The sequence below is a fragment of the Haliotis rubra genome, unplaced genomic scaffold (genome assembly GCF_003918875.1).
Source record: "Haliotis rubra isolate DU_JTF1 unplaced genomic scaffold, ASM391887v1 Scf354, whole genome shotgun sequence".
NCBI classification, from domain to species: domain Eukaryota; kingdom Metazoa; phylum Mollusca; class Gastropoda; order Lepetellida; family Haliotidae; genus Haliotis; species Haliotis rubra.
Genome location: NW_025767029.1, coordinates 831972 through 845836, shown reverse-complemented (window position 1 = coordinate 845836; position 13865 = coordinate 831972). Strand labels below are relative to the sequence as shown.

The following is a 13865-nucleotide window of genomic DNA, read 5'->3' as shown; positions in this document are numbered from 1 at the left end:
GGAGCATTTATGTCAAATCCAAAGGACGTCTTGACTTTGTCCGTCTTGACGTTTGTCCGAGCAGGTTAAATGGGAATAGCTAGCTGAAGACACACGTTTGTGACTTATTTAAGTATTGAAGTTGTGGTGAGGGGCAACATTCAACTGGAAATTAATATATTTCAGCATTGTCTTGTATTGATACAACATGTATTGTGTATGTTTTGTTGCATGAGAACTTCACGAAGAAAGAGTACTGTTTTCTTGACGACAGGCACCTCTCCTCCTGAGTATATAGACGACAGTAGTCACGGTCAGTGCCCATATATAGAAATATGAGTGATTTTCTCTATGGTCAGTGTTACATTATGTGTTTTATATTTTCATAATGAATCACTAGTGTGGTTTATCACCATGTACGTCCATGTGTTGTATTGTCATACGGGTAGCAAGAGAATCATTCCACTTGTAGTTTAGCCCCAGGAGAAGGAGTCCATGGCTGCATGGTCTCTACAAGATAGAATATATTCATTCACTAAATATTGTGGTTTTGACTGTTGACCTGTGATAGTAGGAACTTGCCAAATAACCCACTGTGTTTCATCCTTTCAACCCCCAAATTGTGCGAGTCAAAGATTGTCATTTATCTTACTGCATAGGCTTTGATTACTTACATCTGTCCAAACTGTATTGTGATCTTTACAAATCATTTGTGTCTTAATATAGGATTCCTCATTCAGGAACAAGCCTGTCCTACAGAGTAATAGGTACTCTGCCTCACAATCCCTGAACCACATTATTTTCCTTACTGCCTAGCCCTCTCTGCAGTGCTAAAGCCCTAAATGAAGCAAGTGTAGATTCCCTCAGGTCTCCTTTTCAATTTAAATAGGTTTGTTTGTTACTAGGGCTACCGAAATAACCGGTTTACCGGTATTTACCGGTTCAGACGTGAAAACGATACGTATTGCGATACCCTGATTGAAATCCGGTATTTTGACATGCATTCGGAAAACTTCGTAACACTCGGAAATCTTCGGATATTCCCTTGTTTCATTTGTGCCAAATATTATTCACATTTTATTTTTCATTTTTTGTCATGATGAAAAGGAGTTTTAAAGCTTAATCAAGCATAGTGATTTTGTTGTGGTTTTGCTTTATAAATCAAGCATTAACCCGATTATAAGTAGTATTATGAAAATTCTCTGCAATACCCACCCCTATTTGTTACTATCAAAGTTTTGTATATATTCAGAGACTAAGCGTTAGTATAAGTAATTTCTGACAGATGGCCAAAATTTACAGCTAGCCAGCCAGATGGTTAAAATCTGTTTTTCAAATTGAATGTTACTCTGACAGATTTTCCTGAAAATGACTGTGGTGAATAGACTGTTAGACAGTAAATACATGTCTCAGGTTCATTAAATTATTCATTGTAACTAAAAATTGAGTTATTTTCTTTGGATTGTCTGTCTGGTTGGTAACATTTTGAGTTACGGCCCTGATGTCTGGCTGGGTTCTTGGCTTATTTCATACAAAGATATTATCTAGTCATTTAATGATAAAGAACCCTAAACAGTTTTTCAAGTACATCTGGGAAGTTTCACATCTGGTTTTTAGTACCAAATTATGATGTGACAATGTTTTCTGTGTTTACTTAAGAAGTGGTTAAAATTGGCTTTAAAAGTAAGCTTGTATATTTCCCAGAATGTTTAACAGAGTTTTCATTGTGGCATGTACTATCTTTTTGTGTTGTGGTGTTGAATATGTTTTAAGTCAAGAATCTTTAAGAATATGATGGTACAAAGATACATATATTCCCATCCAATTCTCCACCTATATACATTTTAGTATTGAGCCTTGTAACTACTGCTGTACCATTGTGGTATGTGAAACTGTTTTGAAAAGAAACGGTTTTGGTTAGACATGATTTATTTTGTGTGTGTTTTAAGGTGATACTGAACACTTATTTCACTAATTCACATCTACTTTTATCTACTCAAGACCAAAATGTTTTACTATGTTTACACATTTTATCAGTTTTATTCAGTTTCACATTGTTATTGGATATTGACAACTGGTTCAGAATGAAAGCCTCAGTGCTACAAGTCAATGAGGATCACTGGACTTTTTACTTGCTCTTAACAGTTTAGTAGTTTAGTTCAAGGCTGAGAGCGTGGGGCTTATTTACTTACCCCATCTCGAACAAAGGCTTAATGAGTCATCAAACATCAAAAACAATCTTCCATATTTCCTTTATAGTGCCAAGTACAGTTGGTATGAAAACTGACAAGACAACAAACCTACATAACATTTTGTATTTGTGACAGCCGTAATACTGGGCTGAGTTGACATTGTTTGACAAGTGTCTGCCATGTTAATGGAGTTTTTTCTGCATTACGCTTGCCTGATGTGTAAATGATGAAACATTGTTGCTTGTTTTATGCAATAAAAAATACACATTGTAATATTGTTTTATTATTGACAGAAGGGTGTACAAGATATGCTCACAGTACATCCCAGATTTACATCACTGGATGTTATCTGGATGTATTGTGTTCCCTGTTGATCCAGGTTCATGGTCTACAGTAATCCATGCTTGTCATAAGAGGTAACTAACCGGCTCAGACTTGGCTGATGCATGTCATTGCATCCAATGAGCTTTGGATCAATGCTCTTGAAAGATCTCAATCACTTGATTTTCAGGTCTAGACTTGAATATATACAGACATCCTTCATAGGTTCACTCCCATTTGTCAGACATGCCATTTATCAGATGGCCCAATTATCAGACCGATCAGTCAGGTGTGACCAGTGTAACTGCCTGGACTTACCCACTAATTAATTAGCTGCTCCAAACTGTGAACAGAGTAGGCTACTCCCCGCTGTCAAGTTAGTTAAGTGATACAGATTAACCAGAATATGATTGTGTTTGTAAGTTGCTTTTGATCACTGTGACGGGTTGCATGTGTTGTAGTAACGAAATTTAGAGTAGTTTGTTCAACGATATGGAATACAGGAAGTATGTGAGGCTCAGTAAAGATTAATCAATAGGTTTTAACTGAATTTGTTTTGCATTATTTTATTACTTAAATGGATTAAACTTCTCCAAAACATAAGCGTAATCTCACATGTACTATATAACATGAACTCTAAAGTCAGTAAGATATCGCTGTAATGGCTGGAACATGTATACGCAGAGTTGAATTCATTGAGTCTCAGGGAATAACCCCACAAGTATTTCTTGATGGCTTCACCTACTCTAAGAATAGAACCAGAGGCCAGACCAGGCGCTAAGCTAACACAGATTGACTTTGGTGCCGCTCCCCCACCCAGGAAGAAGGTGTACATAGAGTCTGAGGGGAGACTGCTCCGGTTGAAAGAGAAGCTGACAAGTGGCCAGAAGACATATGTTCAATTCCTGGATGCTGTTGGACACCTATTGAAACTGGGCTGACAATATTGAACTATACTCTAATATAATCAGTTCTGGCTGATTTCATACTGATATGCTTACTTGTACTTGATCATTATTTTTATTGTTATTATCATTATTATTAAAAGTCTTCCCTGATTTCTTACATTTCTTATTTTTGTTATTTGTTTTATGGGCCAATTCTATTTCATTAAGAGGTAACAGGTAGGGGATTAGCAGCGCACTCAACCAGATAGTTTGTTGTTTTAACCTGTCTGACAAATGGCACATCTGACAAATGGGAGGATACCCCTTCATATAGCTTTAATAACTGTCACCTGGCTGCACAACCTTATAAATGCTGTCTGGCTGCCAACCTGTAACTATCAGTTGTCTACACAACCTTTAGCTGTCATCTGGGTGCTCAACCTTTACCCATTGCCTGGCTGCACAACCCCAAATGTCACCTGAGTAATGGTAAACTGAGCATCATAGATGATTCTCTTGAGACACTGAGTTGTTTCCAAATATTTATGAGTGTATGACATGTGGATGGGAAAAAATGGTAAATTATGAGGAATTAAAATTTCATTAATTTTGAAACAAATCTTGTCTGAGTACCTGTGATGTAAGAGATCAGAAAATAACAGTGTGAATGCACTGGATTGTATCTACTGCTGAACTGGCCATTAGATAGTGAGTTTAGTTTTACGCCGGACTCAGCAATATTCAAGCCATATACTGGCCATTAGTACATACACACTTTGAAGTAGGAAATATAACAACACATTTTACAAATCTAAATTTTATTTGTGAAGTGTAAATATAAAATATCTCTCTCTTTACATATAAGCATTATATATATATAAGATTAATAATAGAACAGCTCAAAGAAATGTCAGGTGAAATAATGTCCTTATATGATGAAATAAATGCCCTTATATGATGAAATAACATTCCTTAATATGTAAAAACTGTCAACAGTATGTAATTGTAATATTTGTATGAATTCTTGTTGATACCAGTATATACTGAGGCAGTACATACTATGCCATAAAACATCTACATAAAACAACACATCACACAACAGTTTAGTGCTGTTATAACACCGAGTGTGAATGTATTGTCACTAAGATAGCACTGATAATAACCTGGCATCCTCTCTGTGTCTAATAAACATATTAAACAAGTAAATAAAGAAAACTAAAAGTTTTTCTTACAGTGAGTCAAGAAGGTCCTTGGTACCCCAGTGACTGATGGCCCCCAAGTCTTGTGCACAAATAATAAATCAGGAAAATGTTAGCAATGTTGGTTGTGGAGACAAGGTTTTGGGGCAATAACTTTGTGTGCACTAATCAATTAGTGGGGTAATAATGAAGGGATTTGAGCAAGTTATAAGAACTGATGCATCATATGCATCATCATCATCATCATCATCATCATCATCATGAGAATCCATTGTTACTGTCATACCTCCAGTCCTCAGACACTAGGGACTTTAAATGTTACTACCAATCAAGAACCATGGAACTATTTGTTGTAATATTATGGATCAGTTTTGTGACTTATCATTTCACTACTCTCAAAATTTTATTTTGAGCCATTGCGATGTAACATGAAATAGGTGCAGAACCATAAAAGGTGGAGAATCACTGCATGAAATCACATTTCACTTGCGAGGTAGGTTTAAGGTTCATGAAGTCATGATATTGTGCAGTGAAAAATCCTTTAGCATAAATATATAGTAAAGATATAGGTAGGTAGATATTGCAGTAAAATAAAAGGTTCATTTTACATCTTGTATATAAAGAAATATGTAACGAAATATTGAAACATTCCACTTCACTGACGTGTCCAGTCATGGCAGCCATACTGGTTTAGACCTTGACCTTCATTAATCAGCACAGAAATGCTTCAAGCTTTCATTTCCTACAAGAATAAAACAGGAATAAGAGCAAAGCATTGATGACATTATGACATTAAGATGTCATGATATTAAGTAATATAGTGAGTTTAGTTTTACGCCGCACTGAGCAATATTTCAAGTAATATAGTGAGTGAAGAAGGTTCTTCACAGTGACATCAACCTGTGGACACTTGCACAAGTTGAACTACATTCCAATTGGCATTTTAGATCATCACAAATTCCCATGGAAGGTATCAAGACTCGCTGCACAGATTTTGTACATGACATATAGGGATAAATAATAAGGTGAGCAAACTAGTCAGTACCATAGCTATGCTCATGGGTTTCAGCAAAGTGGTAAAGGTCTGAGACCGACATTTCGGCCTCACATTGAACTCAAACACTGTAATGTAACTAGAATACTGTTCCAACCAGCTTTAAACACAACTCCCTCACATGATAAGGTGAGCTACACACTCCTTGTTATCCTGCTTTACCTGGAAAGGTGAGCTATTGGTCTCCTGTAGAATTCATGTCCTTGACAGACCGAAGAAGGGCATCAACAGATGGTCTGTCTTTGGCTGTAGCGCTGAGGTAGATGAGCTTCATCTTTCCATCCCTCTCCAGCGTGAAGTCTCCTCCCATCTGTACACACACCAAACAGCCGCTGATGACATTACAGCACTTGACAGAGAGACAGACAGACAGACAGAAGTGCTGACAGATGAACAATCCTTGAGGTGTATGTCTCTTCAAACGTGGTGTATTTTTGATAAAAATGGCAACTAAAGTGAACGATTAGTAAAATAAAATGTTATTGTGAAAGTATCAATTTTGTAATGCCGTTTCTTTGATAAATTTTGATATGGTAACTGATTCATTGCCATCCAAACATTGGACATGACTCACATCAGTAGTGTCATCAATTGTCTCCCTTCTACTAACTTCTTTGAGTGGCACCAATAGTCAATAGTGGCATCAATAGTCAATAGTGGCATCAATAGTCAATAGTGGCATCAATAGTCAATAGTGGCACCAATAGTCAATAGTGGCACCAATAGTCAATAGTGGCACCAATAGTCAATAGTGGCATCAATAGTCAATAGTGGCACCAATAGTCAATAGTGGCATCAATAGTTCTGTTTTGATACAGATTCTTGAAACGTTGTCCTGCTTGACAACAGTACAAGAATCTGTATCGAAATGTCGCACTCACGTAACAAAAGAAGTTGATATCCACAAAGTCTGTTCAGTAAAGTCCCTTCTAATACTTCCTTAAAGCATTGCTCAAAGAACACAATTATCAAGTCAAGACAATGTTTGACTTAGCCTGTAACATAATTACATCACCACAATAGATACATTCTAAAGTGATGTTTGTTCTACTGAATAATATTTATGCTAATATTAATAATTAAAACAGTAATAAATTAACAGTAATGAAATTCAATCGATGTGGTCTAAACAAGGCTTGCCTGATGTGGGTCATCATCAATGTCCTCATAAGGGGCGGGTAACTCTCGTCCTGCCACCATCTGTTCAGCATAGTAAACTAGGCACGATACACTCCACACCTGCCACAAACAATCAGTCAACTGTATTCGTGCAAGCAGGGATTATCACGTTCATTACAGAAATGGTAGTTGTTTGTTGTTTCTATTTGTTGCTTGTAATGTGTAATTTTTATGGTAAAATTCATATTTTATACTTATCCTGACTCACATGACCAATACAGAGGCATGCTCTTGTCACACTCTCCTTCATCGCCCTTTCGGACGGTCGGGCAATCTCTCGAGTCCCTTTTGCGACTTATATCCTTTATATGTTCGGCCAGATTGGGTAACCCAACTGGGTGAGTGATTTTACGTTTGCTTCAGAGAGCAAAGGGAATCAAGTTTCCATGTACACTTTCCCTTCCGAAGGAAAAGGGAGATAAGCATCTAGCATGAGTCAGGATAAGGAAAAATAAACACTGTTTCAGCTAAATGACTGCCTTGAACACATCTGGAAAGAACTGAGCAGGTGAGGACAATAGCAGATGAATCAACCCAAGACGTGCAAGATCATGTGCAGGCACTCGTTGACCAATGGAGATGACTCCTGGTTAGAGTGTTCTCCCTTGTCTAGGAGGAGACGTTGTACTGCCGGACAACCCTAGCCCCTAGGAGGTTGTTGAACATCATGCATTATTTCCCCAATAAATGTTTCACGTTGTTACCTGAGTGGTGGCAGTATGACACATCTATTTTCATAATAATGCACACACTACTGTGATTGTGAGATTTATTTAACAAGTGTTATTTTTTTTCATTTGTCTGAGTAAATTCAAACTTATCATTGAGATTCCTACCTTCAAAACAGACCTCTTCAATGAGAATGCTTTATACAACTGAAACAAAAACAGGAATTGTCTTTTAAAACATGGCAGCTCATATGACAAATATTCCCTCAGGCTGATGTATGACAGGAAATATGAGGGTAGTATTAGAGTGAGTTGTGTAGGTAGGATGTTAATGCTAGTTCTTCAACCATATCACTGCATGAGGAAGGAATGGCTGAATTGACTTACAACTACACATTTGTTACATCAGTGAAGCCTATAAACATGGGGATCATCAGGCTTCCCTGGAATACAAACATTGCTCAGTGGATCCCAAGAGAGACCAACACATGAGTCTTGCTTCTCTGTCGGGAAGCCATAGCCTGATATTTCCCCACACAACACATGAGTCTTGCTTCTCTGTCGGGAACCCATAGCCTGATATTTCCCCGGCACAACACATGTAGCCTTTATACTTGCCTTTCTGTCGGGATCCAGCAGCATGTCAAATGTACAGCCCGTGTCAGCCAGCCATTTCTCCGCCCCTTCCTTAGCTCCAAATGAGATCACAAGCACCTTACTTCCTGCTGCAGAAAACTCCTCCTGAATGAGTGAGTGAGTGAGTTTAGCTTTATGCTGCTTTTAGCAATATTCAAGCAATATCATGGCGGGGGACACCAGAAATGGGCTTCACACATTGTACCCATATGTGGAACTGAATCTTCAACGTGACGAGCGAATGATTCTGAATTCTGAATTTATTTTTACAGTATACAATTTCGTAAGTCACCGGTGATTTATTTGAGTGAACACCGGTAAAAGCATCCAGAAGCTTAGCGTGTGATCCTTTGGGTGTCAATTGTGTTTTATTGTTAAGCCCAAAGTGACACATATCAAAATTTGTACTATTTTAATAAAACCCTTAAGTTGATATATAAAAGATCATAATCATCCACATGATCAGTCACAAGAAGGTAGCATCTACCAACTGAAATACTGCCTAGTTTCTTGCAGTTGATCATGTGGACCTTTTTCTTGTGATATATGTGTAGAAAAGGTGATCAAAGCTGGAGAGCCTGTTCCCAATCCCATTCCTTTTAGTGAATACAATATGTTTCATACAAAACAAATTGACCATTTTATTCTCCATGGTGGCTTCTCCAAAGCCTGAAGTGATGCAGGTGTTAGACCTGTACATCTGACAAACCTAGAACCTTAGGTGATTTCACCCAGGATCACAGGATCAAGTGAGCCTAAGGGACCGTTCATAATTTATGGCTTGGGGGTGATGATGATTTTATGCAGAAGCATGTACAAAATCAATGAACCCCCATCTCCCTTCCCACAATTTATAAATTATTTATATGTACAAAATTGCTGACCCCCACCCTAGTTCATGTCTACAAAATTGATCACCCCCCACCTCCCCAGAACAAAATGGGTGACATAACCATAAATTATGAACTGTCCCTAAAGGACCTAACTCTTCACATCAAATGCCTTTGTTTGCAGGTACAAAACTCCAAACATTTACTTTAACAGGACAAAACATTCCCTACCTGGTGAGCAAGAAGTTGTGCCACATGATCTCGTCATGGTAGTCAGGCAAAATGACGCAACAAGACAAGAGTGAGGCTGGATGAAGGGAGGTAACTCTGTAGAGTTGTGGACTTTCCAGACTGAGCATCCTCTACTGGCAAGTCCACTGGGCCCAGTTCACCTGGGCCTAACTGCACATCCTGCTCCGTATCCAACATCTTGTCTACATCACCAAGAAAATCATCCCATTCTCTCTGGAAAATTATTACACAGCAGCAGGTCAATGATAATGGCCACTTCTGGTTTCATTGTCAATCAGACGTTACAGGAACGGTTGAAAAATCTATTGCTTATATTCCTACATTGTAGGACATGGAATGAAAATATCAGCAGAAGCTATGTGGATGTTATCCATACAGAAAAAGATGTACGTGTAATAGCATTTAGGAGGATTCTATATAAGCTGGGTTTTTTAAAACTGAAAAATGTCCTGTTCCCCCAAAACAAGATGACAAGTCACTACGCTACCTCGAGATCCTGCCAGTAGTCTGCTGCCTCTCGGACCTCAGGGTGCCTGGAAAAAAAGTTTTTACTTAACATTCCATGCGTTTCATATAAGTCATATGACACACTTGCTCGAGTGTAATAATTTCTTTATCCATTTTATTCAAGTACATTTGTCCAGTAAAACATGGTAAGCAAGCGTGACAGCTCTCTTCATTGACATCACGTTCAATTGTTTTATGATGTCACAGACAACAAAATACAGAAACAATGGTTGCTAGGCAAAAGTGATATGTAAACATGTGCACATGATATACTAGCATATGACACTGGTTATGTTTCACCATATGGGTAATAAATGTAATTATTACTAGTTTTAGGATACTTTGAGGTGAATGTTATGATATCAGGTATTAGATTGATAATATTGTAAATATATACCCAGTATATGCAACATGTTCCCATAGTTACCTGTAATACCTCTGAATGTATCGGTTAAATTCTGCCTTTGTTTTCATTCCATGTCTGCAAAAGATGGAGATAAAGTCAGCTGGAGCCACATACTGCTACTGTACATTGCATTCAAGAAGCCTGCCTTTTTGTTTAATTCTCGTGTTACATTTTGTTGTGAAAATCTTATGTGTGTTTTGTTTGTTTCCTTCATCAGGTGGCTGGTCAGTGCAAGAATACAGTGCAAAACAGCTGTATGACAGTGGTTTTTATTGAGGATAACTACTTCTGTCCTTCATTTATTGTAGATCCTTTAGGCTAGAAATATGAATATATCCCAAAGCAAAGACCTTATGTGTAGGAGAGGGGTGAACGATCCTTTCTAGAAATATGAATATATCCCAAAGCAAACCTTAGCAGAACGTCTTTATACGTTGATACGATCTTGAATAGCAGCCCAATCTTCTCCTCAACCAACACAGACAAAGACTCTAGAAACAAACATGGTCAAGGATACAGCTCATCAGTACAGCTCATCAGTACAGTGTGATGTATTAATGATGACAGCTTAGTGTTCTAAAGAAAGTACACCAAGTGTAAACACACAGGAACATTATGTATACATGCAGGACTACTACCTACAACAGGGTTAAGGTGACGACGGGTTCTTACGTTCTCATACTCATAGTATGTAACAGTCTCCCACTGAAGTGACCATTACAGGTTGTGGTAGGGTGGGAGCAGATGTTCATGGGAAGGGGTAGAGGGTACATGGGTGATAGTGGAGATAGCTTGTAACGGTTTTGTTTGTTTGTTGTTTAATTCTGGCTATATGACGGCAGTCTGTAAATATTCGAGTCTTGACCAGACACTCCAGTGATCAACAGCATGAGCATAGATTCCAGCAACTGGGATATGATGACATGTGTCAGACAAATCAATGGACCTGACGACCCGATCCCAATAGTCGTCTCTTACCACAAGCATGGGTTGCTGAAGGCCCATTCTAACCTGGATGTTCATGAGTGTTAAAGATAAGTTGTGGTAGGGTGTTTGTATGTAGAGATTTGGTTGTAATAGTGTGTGTGTATGTGGTTAGAGTGGGTTTGTGGGCAAGCATAGGGTGCTGGGGGGTATGTGTGTTCACTTTATTGCATGATACAATGGTACCATATCAACCTGAGATGTCATGTGCAATTTTATGAGTTTTTCACAGAGACAAAAAGGCTTCTTTCAGTACCCTTTAGTATATCTCTTGCTCTGCCTAGGAGTGTTTCCTCTGTTTCAGTGAGAGAAGAGATGGATTTCACCAGGAGTATTCTCTCATCTTCAGGGTTCCCTCCACTTGAATCACACATGGTTTCGCCAATATCAGCTGAAGTCAGACATGATTCTAACTTAAACACAAGGTTTCAGATTACAATTTGTTTAGCAAATCAGTATTTACTTTGAGTCTTCTATGATTACTCACTTGAGATCCAGTCTAGCTAATAAATACATATTGCTTACCCCATACCCACAAATACATGCTAATACCTCATGTTACAAAATGACAAATGATAATTCATTAGATGAATATTCACTCATAGACTGGTAGGTTTCAAGGGAATCTTGTGAAAGCAGCTATATTTACAGTTAATTCAAGTTATAATGAACTCAAAGGGGAAACTAATTAGTTAGTTCTCACTGCAGTTTGTCACATGCATTTCATAGTCATTCTGGACCAAGTCATGTGACCATGTCAAGTCACTTGATAAATAACATAAGTGTGCAATATATGCATTATCTTGATTCATCTCATACATAACTACATGCATATTATAAATATATTAATGAGACAGTTTCATTGAATTATTCCAGAGGTACAGATAAGCTGTGTATTGTAAATTACACAAATATTTATGTGAAAACTCAATTCCTATTAAGTCTCTTGCATACAAATACGCTTGAATTGTTGTAAATACTCAATAAATTTGATCTTACATGCATACACACAAAATAGATAAATTAACTGAGGTATATTGAGAGGTTCTATTTCAGCACATGAACTTGGCATGTTGCAGTCTTTCTGATCGTTTCTCGTATTACAGATCAAATATATATAACACATAAACCAACATTTAAACTTTATCATATTTTCCAAATTAATAGAAAATGGCCAAATACCCAATTGAGTTTGAGTGAGGTGGGTGTAATTTATCGGGTCACACAAAGGAAAATTAGGATACCCAACTGAGATGAACACAAGCGAGTACATAACTCAAGGACAAACCCCATCCGCCACCCCAAAAATAAAAAGGAAAAAAAAAGAAGAAAGTTATCTATAGCTCTGTACATACATCTACAAACAAGAGGATACTTGTCGTCCGTGAGGAACTATGGTATTTCGTCTTAAACATTAACATGGTCAAGAGTTGTCAGAATATCATCATTGTTTATATCAGGACAACTCTGAAAGAACCGGATACTGCCTTATCACTGTTTCACTATTGCTATTTTAAGATGTAAACTTCAAACAAGGTGTTAGAAGTTAATCCAGTGAATCACTCATCTTCAATAGTTTGTTGCTGTTTTGAACAACTATATGAGGCTACAGAAGTTTACACATGCTGAATCGTGACACGTGATCAGTTCAGAGATTAACAGTTCCTTTTAACCATGAATATATGTATACTGTCATTGACAGAGTACAGGAGCCCAAAGAGAGTTCATTATTCGTTATATGTGGGTGTGTTATATCCATCAATTTTAAATGATAAACTATGCAACAAATTGATGGAACCCAAACCTCAGCTCATTAGATCTATCATTTAAGTGGGTACATTATACATTGTATTATCTGGTACATTATATCTGAGAGTCTTTCAATAGTGCTTCATAATGCTTCACTGACATATAAAATATCATGGGTTCAGTAACCTTGCTACAATTGACAGAGGTATGTTATATGTTTGATTAACTTACCATTCAATTGCAAGGGACAAGTATAGGCATGTTTCACCAGTTCACAGCTCATGGCATGCATGAATGTAACAATGTCACATAAAATTAGACACTGTTCTTGTCAAAATATATCTGCTTCTATCAGCTTGCCATTTGAACAAATAATAAGAAATTGTTAAGGAAATTTCAGAATCTGTTCTCTACACGTTAGTATTATCAAAACTAGATCTATATATCTCAAGAAATATATTTAGCATAAGACAATACATATTCTACTGCTGCTACTATTGTGTACACTAATCAGCCTGTTTTCCCAATTACCAAATCATCTCACCTTTACGTGGGCCTTCTGTGGAAAGACACACAAGTGAAAGCTGGATGTCTCCTTTAAATGACTTTCACAGTCAGTGTCAGGACAAATCTGCACCTACTTTAGAGGTAGGCCTACAATATAAGTAGGTTGAGCCATTGTCATTTACAAGCCAGTATATCACCACGTGCCTCTACAAATATCATTATGATTTATTCATGTGCCTGTCAAGAAACTGTTACATGTAAGATAAGATAGTCGTGTGTCTTAGTTACAGTTCTATTTAATGTACACTTAATTTGTGACCTAATGCAACACGCTAAACATTTGCCTTAGCGGATCATAATGCAAAATCAGGTTTATCACAGAAATGCGTATATTTTATCAGATCAAAACGGGGGTTAAAGATTTACTCTCGTCAACAGTCGTACCCCTTCTTTTGACCGTACGTACAAAATAGTTATCAAGCAAATTTGGTAAATTAGAGTTAGCTCTCCGTGTA

At 37.5% G+C, this 13865-nt stretch overlaps 1 protein-coding gene across 1 annotated transcript; it reads right to left on the bottom strand.

Moving 5' to 3' along the window:
* Positions 1 to 5082: 5082 nt before the first annotated feature.
* Positions 5083 to 13865, bottom strand: LOC124285165. Its single transcript, XM_046721346.1, has 11 exons — positions 13795 to 13865; positions 11351 to 11485; positions 10523 to 10601; positions 10132 to 10185; positions 9685 to 9730; positions 9177 to 9410; positions 8098 to 8220; positions 7648 to 7686; positions 6773 to 6871; positions 5795 to 5942; positions 5083 to 5320 (listed from the first exon to the last, which is right to left on the bottom strand). Exons 2-10 carry the CDS (start codon positions 11466 to 11468, stop codon positions 5808 to 5810), a joined length of 927 nt encoding a protein of 308 aa, XP_046577302.1. The 5' UTR covers positions 11469 to 11485; positions 13795 to 13865; the 3' UTR covers positions 5083 to 5320; positions 5795 to 5807.